Source organism: Agelaius tricolor, unplaced genomic scaffold (genome assembly GCF_023055355.1).
Source record: "Agelaius tricolor isolate 1412-34295 unplaced genomic scaffold, bAgeTri1.0.p SCAF_7, whole genome shotgun sequence".
In the NCBI taxonomy this organism is placed as follows: Eukaryota; Metazoa; Chordata; class Aves; order Passeriformes; family Icteridae; genus Agelaius; species Agelaius tricolor.
Genome location: NW_027269267.1, coordinates 21,507,608 through 21,519,426, shown reverse-complemented (window position 1 = coordinate 21,519,426; position 11,819 = coordinate 21,507,608). Strand labels below are relative to the sequence as shown.

At 36.3% G+C, this 11,819-nt stretch overlaps 1 protein-coding gene across 1 annotated transcript in view; it reads right to left on the bottom strand.

The window, feature by feature from the left end:
• Window positions 1–620: 620 nt before the first annotated feature.
• Window positions 621–11,819, bottom strand: part of ANOS1 (anosmin 1) — a 131,573-nt gene continuing 120,374 nt past the window's right edge. Inside the window, exons 10-14 of the mRNA XM_071430572.1 lie at window positions 11,169–11,263; window positions 8,984–9,155; window positions 7,569–7,789; window positions 5,816–5,957; window positions 621–5,133 (exon numbers count right to left, since the gene is read on the bottom strand). Coding sequence (XP_071286673.1) covers window positions 5,075–5,133; window positions 5,816–5,957; window positions 7,569–7,789; window positions 8,984–9,155; window positions 11,169–11,263 — 689 coding nt within the window. The 3' untranslated portion in view covers window positions 621–5,074. The remainder of the gene's footprint in view (window positions 5,134–5,815; window positions 5,958–7,568; window positions 7,790–8,983; window positions 9,156–11,168; window positions 11,264–11,819) is intronic.

The window sequence follows — 11,819 nt, the reverse complement described above, 5'->3', positions numbered from 1 at the left end:
AAGTCAAGAGGTACTCAAAGGTGCATCTCCAAACTAAGGATATTGCACCTGAGATTAACAGTGCATCTATGAGAATTTGAAACAGTTAAATATTTGTACCAAGACAGATATTTATATTTGTTAAAAATACAAAATTTAAACCATGGGATACTGCACTTTAGTACAGAAAACACTCCAAATCTAGTGCATACACAGACTCACCATGAGTTTCACTCATGAAAATCTTGGTTTGCAGGATCAAGCCACTGGCAAAGATCCAACAACTTAATTAATTTAAGTTAGCATAACAAAAGTATCAACAAATCTTCACTGTGAACTATCCAGTTAGGCTAGAGAAAGGGCAAACTTATATGCATGACTTTTTACTTCTTCTAGTATTGGTTTAAATGTAAATGACTCAAATCATATTTAATTTTATTTTCACAATATTTTGAAGACTATCTAAAGAAAACAAAATGTTGTAGTAAAGAGAGGGTAAAATGGTATGACTTCAGACACAATGAAATTTAGATGAAGCAGAGCTACTTGGTATGACACTGATTTTTCTTAGATGGCTCTATCTCTTCGACTCAAGAAAAGCAAAATTCTAAATTCTGTATGGAGGAGATAATGTACCAATATTTTGATGTAGGATAGTTTATTACATAAACAGTATGTACAAATTCTAAACATGAAAATAGTGAGTAAAAGAAATCAGACTCTATTTACATTTGTATTTTTTTACAAAATGTTTTTACAAGTGTATATTTTTTCTCTAAATAACAGGACAAACACATAAGACCAATCTTTTTGTATTACATACATAAATAAATATTGACTTTAAATGACTGTTATAGGAACATAATTTCTACAGCCAATTTGGGTAACAGAGAAGCGTTTGTTACCTTTACTACAATATAATTAAGTAAAAAGGAAAAAATTTACATATAGAGCTCTGTTAATTACTTTGTAAATAGTACCTTACTAATATATCAGTAGAGGTGATACAGTCGTTACATTTCATGCCCACAACTGAACAATGAGTTTTGGCATGCAAACCCACATATAATCATCAACATCTGCAGGTATCCATTTACATTTTTTTAAATAAAGGGTTTTCTTAATCATTGAAAACTACATGCAACAGATTATTAGTAGCATATTCCTGGTTAAAATGCACAAGTTTTGCATAACATTATTTTTAGTAATTGATGTTCACAGGTACTGATCAAAAGGGTAGGAACATACTTGGCACATAGTATAACAAAATGAATTAATAAATAAGTCAATATCACTATGACATTTACATATACACAAAAATAAAAATTTTTATGGTGTTTTACACAGAATTTAGAACTGTCTGGTTACCCCACTTTGTTTTACAAGGCCCTGATTTAAGACATTATTCAAACAAACTCTGACATCCATGCTTGATGCTCGATGTGGAGCATGACTAAAGCTCGTTCTTAACTGCACAGGTTTATTTCCACACCACTGACTTCCCCTGTGCCAACCTTCCTGAATCAGGACCTGCTTATTGGAAACTCTCCCTGACTGCAGGTGGAAGCATGGAGATGAAAGTATTGTGAAATAAATTGACTCAGTATTAAGGTTTCTATACAGTTCTGCTAATAACAATTAGGAGAATTGCCAAATTCTCACTGACATTAGAAATGACTTTGTGTGTGACCATGCCAAATATCAATGTCAATATCAGCATTGCCACATCAGGTCCTCAGCTCCTTCTGAAGCCACTATGTTGAGGATGTTCAGCATTTAAAGAATCAGACTTCTTACTTATCTGTGTGCTATATTCTTAATGAATATTCAAGTTGATACATATGGATGACACAGCACAAGTTCTGTCTTATTTTCTCCTGCTCTATAAAATACTCAAAGAATGGTCAAAAAAAAAAAAGATATAACAAGAACAAACCAGTTTCTTCTTATACAAAAATCACCAACAAAAAAAATCACTTCACAAAGCAGTTAGCAAAAATAGCATAATCTTATAACTCTCCATTAAGAAATAAAGATAAAAAAACCGCATCCTGAATTCAACTGACAAATCCATCAGAATCGTAGACAGTAAATAATACATTAGTGTAAAGGTGCAGAGTATCTTAAAACATCCCAATATCTCTAATATCCTCCCTATATTAACTCTGAATTACACAACATCATTAGAGAAAATAAATCTTTAACTAGGGAATTAAGTAGCAAATTGCAACTCTATTGCTGAATTAAATGTTTAATGTGGCTTAGTCTAGTAAATTAGGACAATACCCAGTGTGATTCAGCAAACAAAGCTTTAGAATTAGGCACTGAAAACTTCAAACCTGTACTGCTAATTAAAAAAAAAAATCAGAAAATCACTCAGAGCTGGGAATTTAACATCCATGCATGAGCTTTGTTGACTTTGTATTTCTCATTTTTGATTTGGAGGGTGACTTAAAAGGTGAGTTGATAAGATCATTTGTAGAAGGAAAAAAATAATTTACATCTTAGTGGACTCCATATAATACACTTGATCACTACATTTCTACTTTCAACTTTTGGTTTTGATCAACCTAGTTCAGAAGGGGAAACCTCTCAGTGTTCTTCAAAAATACTGTTACTTTGAACAGAAGAATGCCTGAGAGGGAATGGCATCAGCAAACAGTAACCATTTTGATTCTTCTCAGAAGGATGATGACTCAGGGGGCTTCTAACTTACTGCTTATCACCAATGAATTGGCATCATTGTACCAAAGAGCAACAGCTATGCTTTACAGTGTCACTATGAATGAAATGTAATTTCATTAACATTACTCAAGTCACTGTCAATTTGATCCAGCACATGTAGAACAGACTGTGATTGAAAGGTTTGGACAGAATTCTTCAGAGAAGACTGAGGTAATGACTTTCCCTGATGCTGCTGGTCCAGCAATCACCACAAAGATCACTTCTAGACTCATCTATGCCCTATGCAATCCCTATGCAATGTGAAAGCAGTGCTGCACACCAGTCCCAATGCAAATTTTGTTTTCTTTGTAAAAACATACACTGAAACACTCTCATCCTGACAAAAATATCTCAGGCTCTGGCATTCTAAAAAAAAAAAACTGAAAAGAAACCTTTATACTACAGATTTTTGGAAGAAGAGCTCATCTGCTGATTTGCTAATGTATTTTGGAAAATAGAGGAAGAAATTCAAAGCACCATAGCCTTCAATATATTTTAAGCTATTGTTAAAAGCCTTTGCAAATCATGTGCCAATAGAAAAAGTCTGGGAAAATTCTTGGTCACTAAGTGTATATCTAAAAAGACAGCAACCAAAATAGAAAAAGAATTCAAAAGAGCCCTTTAAAACCGAAGGTAAAATTGTAAAAAAATTGTAATGAGCAAATGATCAGAAATTAATGTTGTTTCCTTCCCCCCGGTGGTATAAATGCTGTAAACTTCAGTACAGACAAACTGAATATTTCGTTAACATTCTACTATGATAAACACAGCTCTGATCTCCTGTGTCAGATAGATATTTCTTCATATTTGCTTTTTCACAAAACAGTTTGTCATCAAGACAAGGGAAATACATGTACCACTAATGTCCAAGCTCCTCTTATTGAATATCTGAGAAAAATATGAAGCACAGATGAGTCTGTATCATCTGCTGGTAGGAAAAGTGGCCACTTTGTCCAGTTGGAGTCAAGTTTTGAGGTACATTAGTCTGATGTGATGATTCAAGGAGCAATGGAAACGGTGCCAAAGAATTCAGGAGCACTTTGAACATCTTGAACATTAAGAGCTGATTATGGGTACTTGTATGGATGTTTATTGGCAGATACTTTCCACCCTCTCAATAATAAATCCAAGCAGTTTCTGTTTACTATTGAGACATGTGTCTCTGTGTGACAAATTATTCTAGACAGTTTATATTGCACAATAAGGCAATATGAATTCCCTTATGGTTAAAAAGGGCACCCTTCTGTCTAAATTTGAGAAATGAATTCAAATAAACTATAAGCCAATGTTTTCCAGATGCCAGAATATTGTCACATAATTCTTTCTGTAAGCAGAACAGCAAAATAGAGCCAGTACTTCCATCCTTCTGTTCTAAAGATCCACAGGGAAAAGAAATATGTACGTCAAAATTCAAAGCTAAAAAGTAGCTATACAGCTACTATAATAATAAATGTGCCTCAGAATTTCAGTTTCTAAAACTTTAATGTTAACTATTCAGATTTTTAGAAAATTGGTGTTTGTATTCAAGATAATATTATACCTTGAAATATTATGTATCAAAAAATTTTAAGCAAGATTTTAAAAGTTATTTTTCTAGGACCTATTAATTAACTGCATTCATTGCCATAAGTTTTAAACAATTCTATTAATTGTCATTTGTTTCTCTACAATGGTGTTTCTACCCTGTATATCCTTTAACTATTAACTATATTAATAGAAGATCTACATGATAGAACATTACCACTTTAGACCAGATGGGTAATACATATATATCATCATCCTCCTCCATGGTGACACTAAAATTATTAAAAATTGGGTATTTCAAGGTTTCTGCTACTGTAATCTATTTTACTTATGTGCTCATTTCAGACAAATTGATATATTCTTTAATAGCAAGACACACTAGACCTTAAATTGGTGACAGGCAGGGCTTTAAGTAAAAATTGATAGTTTAGATCCATTAATGAGAACATCTTTCAAAAGTATGTATACATCACAGGACCTTGCAAATAGTAATATTGAATTCAAGAAGAGAAAAAGCTGTATACACTGCACCGTTTTAAGCTAGTTTAAACACAGGATATGAAAACATTTTAATGAACAATATAATGAATACTTTCTCACAGGTGTTGAGTTGGATATGGTCTTCAGTTTGTTGAATAGTGCTGGTACTGAAATGATACTTGCTGTATGATTCATCCTGGTCATGGTGCAAACATAATTCTTCATGTCTAAACTACAGAGAAGTAGATACAGATCGTACAGGATGGCAACTTCCATTGGAAAACTGGGTTCACTGCTCCAACAGATGTGCTCTTACCCAGCCCTCAGTTTTTTCCTCTCAGTTATTTGTATAATCATCTGAAACAGTCTAATATTTCTCTGGGGATGGCTTGTAGTGATGTGGATGATGCTGCTTCAGATGAGGTCCTAAACAAAAGAACAGGAAATTATGCACATATAAAAACCCTGAATATGTAATGCCAACATTTATCCATCTGAAAAGGCTTTGTGATACCTTCAGCTTTCAATCCTTCAGCTTATAAGTGCTGAGTTTGTGCTGGCAACTATGTGTATGCTCAGTCCAGGCAACTTTAGTGGGCCTTTAAAAGGACAAAAATATTCAAGCAGACAGATTTTGAACTACTTGTATTTTTTACTTGGCTTTGCAACACTGAGCTGTATTTTTCAGAAACACATGAAGTGCTGGAAATGGCCATTAAGAGGTTTGCCTTGCTTTAGAAATATGTTTAAGCTCTAGATATGCTAGACTGAGTGAACCCAGAAAAATCTAATCTTGAAAGCTATGTAATCCTCCAGGCTGCACCTGGAGGACAGACCAACTTTGAATCCCAAGTGCTATAGGCATAAGCCAAAGATCCGTGGCTGCAACAAATGGCAAATGCTAGACCACAGAAACTGAGTGAGAGAAAGACTGATGGACAGTCATCAGGGGAAAAAAAGCCAGTATTTTCACACATCTTAAATTTATGGAATGCTACTGGAACCAGTAAAAGCTCTAATGCTTGAGAAAGGCTTCCACTCTTTACATGTGGAAAACTGAAATTCTGTAACATGTCACGAGCACATTTCAGAAGAGTGCAGTGCTTACTGTGGGGTGCAAATGGAGGAAGGTCGGGCGTGCGGAAGGATTTAATCGTGGCTGGCCCTTCCCCACCAGTCGTCAGCACCTGAACTTCCAAGCGGTACAGCATGGAGGGCCTCAGGTTGGGCACGGTGAGTACGTAGTGATCCTAAAAATAAGCACATCCCTTCAATTCTCAGACCACTGGAAAATAAAACATAGCTGCTCTGCTCACACACATCAGTGGTTTAAACAGCTTCTAGCACTGTCAGCGGCCACAAATTATTTTCATAGAGTTCCGTTAAAAGGATTTAACTTATGCATCACTTTTTGTTGAGTGAGCATGTTTTGAATTTTTTGCCTGCCAGTCCCTTTGAACAGACACATTTTTAACCATAACCATAGTATTATGGTTTCATGTGTACAAGGTCCAGGTTGTTACAGACTTATATGGAAATTGTGATGATCACTAAAAATGTGCTCATCACTAAAAAATGAATCAAAATGTATTTTCCTAACCATTCCTTTTAACAAACATGTTCATTACATAAACTTGTTTTTATTTTGGATTTGAAAGTGGATTCTACTAATTGGTAATTAAAATAGTGGCTGGCCTGGGTCCACTTCTGCAGCTTGTGGGAAAAAAAGGGTGACCACACTAATTTCAGATTTGTCCCAATTGCACCATAAGAATTTGCCTTTTGCTCTTAAGGCATCATTTACGGCATGATGGATTCACTTTTCACTGCTCCACACCTTTTGTGGTCACTTAGACATGTGCTAAATAATTTCAAAGTAATTTCATAGAAACTTTCACATGGGAATACATCTAGCTAAAGATTCACAGACATTAAGGAATCAGAAGTCATTCATCTAAAACAAAATCAAAACTATAAATCATCTGCATTAAGTTGGAACAAATCACTCTTCTTATTCCAAGCTGTAAAGGCCCAGGCCCGGGAAGGGGATGGCTGGAGAAGTGACGCTGGACAGTGAGGACAGCAGGGTGTTCCTGCCACCAGCCAGGCTGGTCTGGCCAGGAATGCACAGGACAGGTGATTCTGCTTGGCACTGTACCCACCCCATGTGGGGAAGCCAAAGCACATTGTGGGAATGACTTTGGTCATTCCTGTGGGATAATTTGCTGCTACTGCCAGAGCAGACAGTAAAAGGGAAAGGAGAGAGAGGAAAAGTGGGGGGAAACATGTTTTCCTGGCAAATTAGCACATATTCTGGGATGGGATTGCCTTTAACAGACCTGGCTGAAGCTGTTCCAAATCATATAAAATCCTGCATGGGTAGGGCAGAGAGAGGAGTGCATTCATTGCACTTGTACTCTCACTCTGCTCATTCAGCAGCTCCAGCAGTTGGGCCCTGTGCATTTCAGCCTTGATTGTGTAAATACTACGTTTTCAGTCAGAGTGAATGGTCCTTGGTATAAATGCCCTAAATCGTGGTGGTTTCTGAGGGACAGAAGACACTATTTCAGCTCAAATCAGAGCCTTCTGCAAGTTAACCGGATGCTAAAAATAGACAGATACATACAGTGATAGATAATTAAAGGCATCTCCAGGCTCTACAGTTTAAAATGTTTGATGTATCATCAAGAGGAGTAACTATGCTTTGTATCTCCATCAAGGAGGAAAAATTAAGTACTTCCTGCTCCAGCTTACCTGCAGAACCAGTGTTTGACATCTGTATCACCACTGAACGTTACAAATGAGGCACAGACACACAAACTTAGGGAGCCACTGGCAAAAGAAAGTAACAAACAACTTACTGCTGGCAGTATCTGTGACTGGGAAATGATGCTGTTGGGTAAACTGTTCTGCCGGCTCTCTGTGGTCACTTCTGCCCAAGTGACCTGAAACCCTGTCATGGGCTGCTGAAGGTCTGCCTTAGATATCTTCCAGGAAAAATGACCAGTGATGTTACCTTCCTGAACAATGAAAGACGCAGACAGATTCTCGGGTTTGGCCAACACTTTGGGTAGAACGGGCACTACAAATTTGGAAAGCAAAAAAAGATAAGCTGAACTTTTACAGATTATCTTCAGTAATATTCATTTAATTTCAGAAATCGAGGCCAGGCAAAGTTTTATTTCTACTGTTACACATGATGCAGTCAGCTTTCTACCACATTTTCAGTGTTAACCAAAATCCTATGTTTGATATATTCCACTGACATTTGGGGCCAAACTTAAACTTCAGATAAAATGCTCTCAGCTGCAGGTACAGAAAAGAAAGCTATGGCTTATAAAGACCTAAGTGCCTCATTCACAGGGAGCCATTCTCCTGATCCTCATATTTCTGAATAGCTGAACTCAGACTGGAAGTTCTGGGGCCACAAGAAAATGCACAGGGTAGCACAGAACTCCATAGTTCAGCCAACGAGTAAAAGTCACGCACTAAAACTGTAGTACAAGTTAATAGGGGCACTGTGATTAGGGCAAAGTTATACCTGAGTTACAGTTGCCCAGGAAGGCTGTAATGCTGGAATCTGTCAGGACAGGCATTGAGGAAAAGGCAGTGAAAACCAGCAGGGTTCTGGGTGACTTATGGAGCATGGGAGTACCCTTAGGAACAGGAGGGACTCAAGGTGAGAGGGCTTCCCTCCAACCAGAGAGAGAGGTATCCACACTTGGCAGTGCAAAGCCATGGCTGACCTGAGCCAGGACCAGCTGACCACAGAGGTCCTCTCCAACTAATGTCTCCATAATTCTGCAACTTCCATAACCCTCTAGTTACACATTGTGACAATGCTGGAAAAGATATGAGGGCTTGTATTTCTTATTTGAGAGCAGAATTAACCTAAACAAAATCAAACTGAAAAAGCAGCTTGCATCTGCAGCAAAACATTAAAAAGATGGGTCACACCACCATAAGCATGTTTACAGTTATCTTCCATCATTATAATAAATACAATGGGGAACCATTCTTCCTTAAAAAAAAAAAGGTCAACCATGCCATTACAGATATTATTGCATGTCCACTAGGATTACTCTTAATTGACAAAACAGTAATAATGTACTAGCCAAAATCAATGCTGTTGTGTATGTCTGTTGATTTTCACATAAGCATTAGTGATATTTTTATTTGTTTTAAATCTCTCATTTTCTATCCTAAAACTGCTTTTTAAGACTCTCATTTGGTGATTATAAATGCTTTTGGAACTATTCTCCAGATCATGCCTTACCTCCTTCAGCAGGACAATTAATGCGCTTGTGTTTTTTTTCTTTAAATGCAGAGCAAGGTGGGGTAACAAAGAAGGTACTCTCAGCCTTAAAACGACCTTTAGATTTTGCAGGCAGAACAGTTACTTTGTATTTGCATGAAAATGACAGGTCCTTCAGAATAATGTAGTTTTCCTACAATAAGAAAAACAAAAAGATCACATGCTGCAAATAGAGCCCAAAGGAAAAAAAAAATGAACAAATTGAAAAATAACTTTGGCAAAAGATGAAAAGTTCTCTCCACAAAAATATTTTCCTGGATGCTTAACACATGCCAATGTGGTTTTAACTCAGAGAAGAAAGCAAGTATTGTCAATGTCATGATTATTTTCAGTAGTAAAATATATTAGCATGGTATTTGAATATGTCCTTCAATTCTACACAGTTCCTTCGACACACGGCATCAAAGCAACTGACTTCTAATATTTAGAACAGTCTCTGTGAATGATGGCAGTGGGGGTAGCAATGGGATGATATAAATGCTAATCGAATTAAATAAATGTAAGACAGCTGAGTTAAGCTGCTGCAAATGACAGGCTTCATCTATGTTTAACTTTTTAAAAGCACATTTAAAGTCAGCATAGCATTATGGATGCATTTTTTTCCACTTGAGTACATTAAGTACCTCTATATTCTTATCAGGAAGAAAAACTCCACTGCTAAATACAAAGCAGAAGTCTCTATTTAAGGACAATGAGTGGAGAAGAAAACTTTACACAAAGTGTAAGTGTCCTTCTAAGTTCTTGCCATTGTCTGAAGTACTTTTGAAAATTACAGTCTGAAAGCTTTAACACAAATCATATACGGAAAAAAAATGTTTGATTGGCTGGCTTTTATCCCCAAAAAAATCTCTAATAATATGTTACTGGCTAAGGTCAAAAGTCTTTCACTACCTTTTAGATCCCTAATTCCCTTCAGAATCGCTAATTTCCCAGGTTCTTCTGCATAACTCCCTCTTTTGTCTAATTGCAAATTAGCCTAACCTTAATTTGGAAGGTCATTTTCACGGGACATACAAATTGGGCTGAGACTGAACTCCCTGCCTTCCACCTGCTGGGAGAATGCCCCAACAGGTTTCATGTCTCCTTAAAATTGTGACAGGACTATTTTTATTTATCATGACAGATTGGATGAATGACCATAAAATGACTGGAAATAAGGAAAAAAAGGAAATAAATTCATTAATCCCACAATGCACTTGGACAGTTGTCCAAAGAGTCTTTCCTGACCTCTAGTGGAAATGAACTTCTTTAATGCTGTTTCTCCTATCTCCATAAGATTATGTCAAAATCATTTTTTAAATCCACCTCTAATTTGTGCTTTGCTGATCCTATGAAGCAGTAAATCTCACAAGCTAACACCATCCTGTGTGAGAAATCATGTCTTTTGATTTCCTCTTTTACATGACATTAACACCCCTGAATTGATGGGTGGTGTTAATGGGGTAGTACCGACCAGGGTAAGAAGGAAAGGTGAATTGTGATTTTGTCCATTCTGCATAACAGACTAAACCAATTCTGATGTACCAATCACATTACTCTGTTGTTCAAATAATGTGTTATAGTGACAGATGACACTAGAAATTTGCCATCAAATTGAGTAGGAAGTACTGGCACTGAAATGTATATTTTCTCCCCATCTGATATCTGTCCGACTTCCAGATTTAATATCCAGTATTTGTCACCTACAGTTCTTCTTATCTATTATTCTCCTCAGGGAGAATAATCACCTGAAACTCATCAGCATGTCTAAAAGAAAACCTGGTTTATTAATTACTAGTATTTCTTTTCAGTATTTGCACTGTGCTAAAGTCTTACATTATTAATTGCAGATAAAGCTCCCATGTTCTATATCCTGCAGAGTTATAGAAGTACTTAGTTAAGAAGTTTATCTGGTCTCATTTTCTAAATAACAACAAAAAAACAAATATTTTAACCTAGTGTGGATTTAGGAAATCCAAGAAATCCAAAACCAGCGCAGATACATAATTTTTATCTTTTGCCAAAGAGGAACATAAAAAAGGAAGCATCCTTACTGATCTATGAAACATAGGGGTATAACACATATTGTGTTATGTTACAGAACCATCCTTCCTCTTGCTGCCTAGGAAATACTCAGAGTCAAGCAGAGGGCTGAAAGGAGACTTACATAAGTCAGCTCTGTTACTTTCCTAAGTCCTTTGGTGTCATTGTGTGCACAGGACTCCAGTAACCAGTGCACCTGGAATTGATTCATGCTGATATCTACATGATATAAAAAGAGAGGAAAAGACATATAAGTTTGTTTTCACCAAAAGGCATAAAAGTACATTTTCACCATTGCAACTTTTCTCGCTTCTCCGGATAAAAACAGAAGGAATTTTAAGTATTGTAGAGTTGATAATTCCTCACTAAGGAATCTTTAATATAATGGAGAAAATATGGTACAACAATGAAATTTAAACCTTGTATCAGCTAAAGGAGATAAACAGTGACATTTCATTTTCAGATTTGTTACCGTATACTGCTTACATTAAAAAAAAAAAAATTAAAACTGAGCATTAAAAAATAATAATCTCAATGCTGCTACTTCTAATCATCCTGCAAGTAATGAGACAGACTTGGTGTCAACTGCCTGACTGTTTATATTGTTAGAGCATTGCAATACTGCTGCCTGGCACTGCTTGAGAAATCTGTGCCTGAAAATACGAGAAAATGCCTGTAAATCCCCAAGCTTTCTTCTTTCAGGATATGCCATAAAACCTTTAGTTCAGTATCTCTCCAAATAAAATTCTAGTCTTGACTCTTATGAGTAATACTG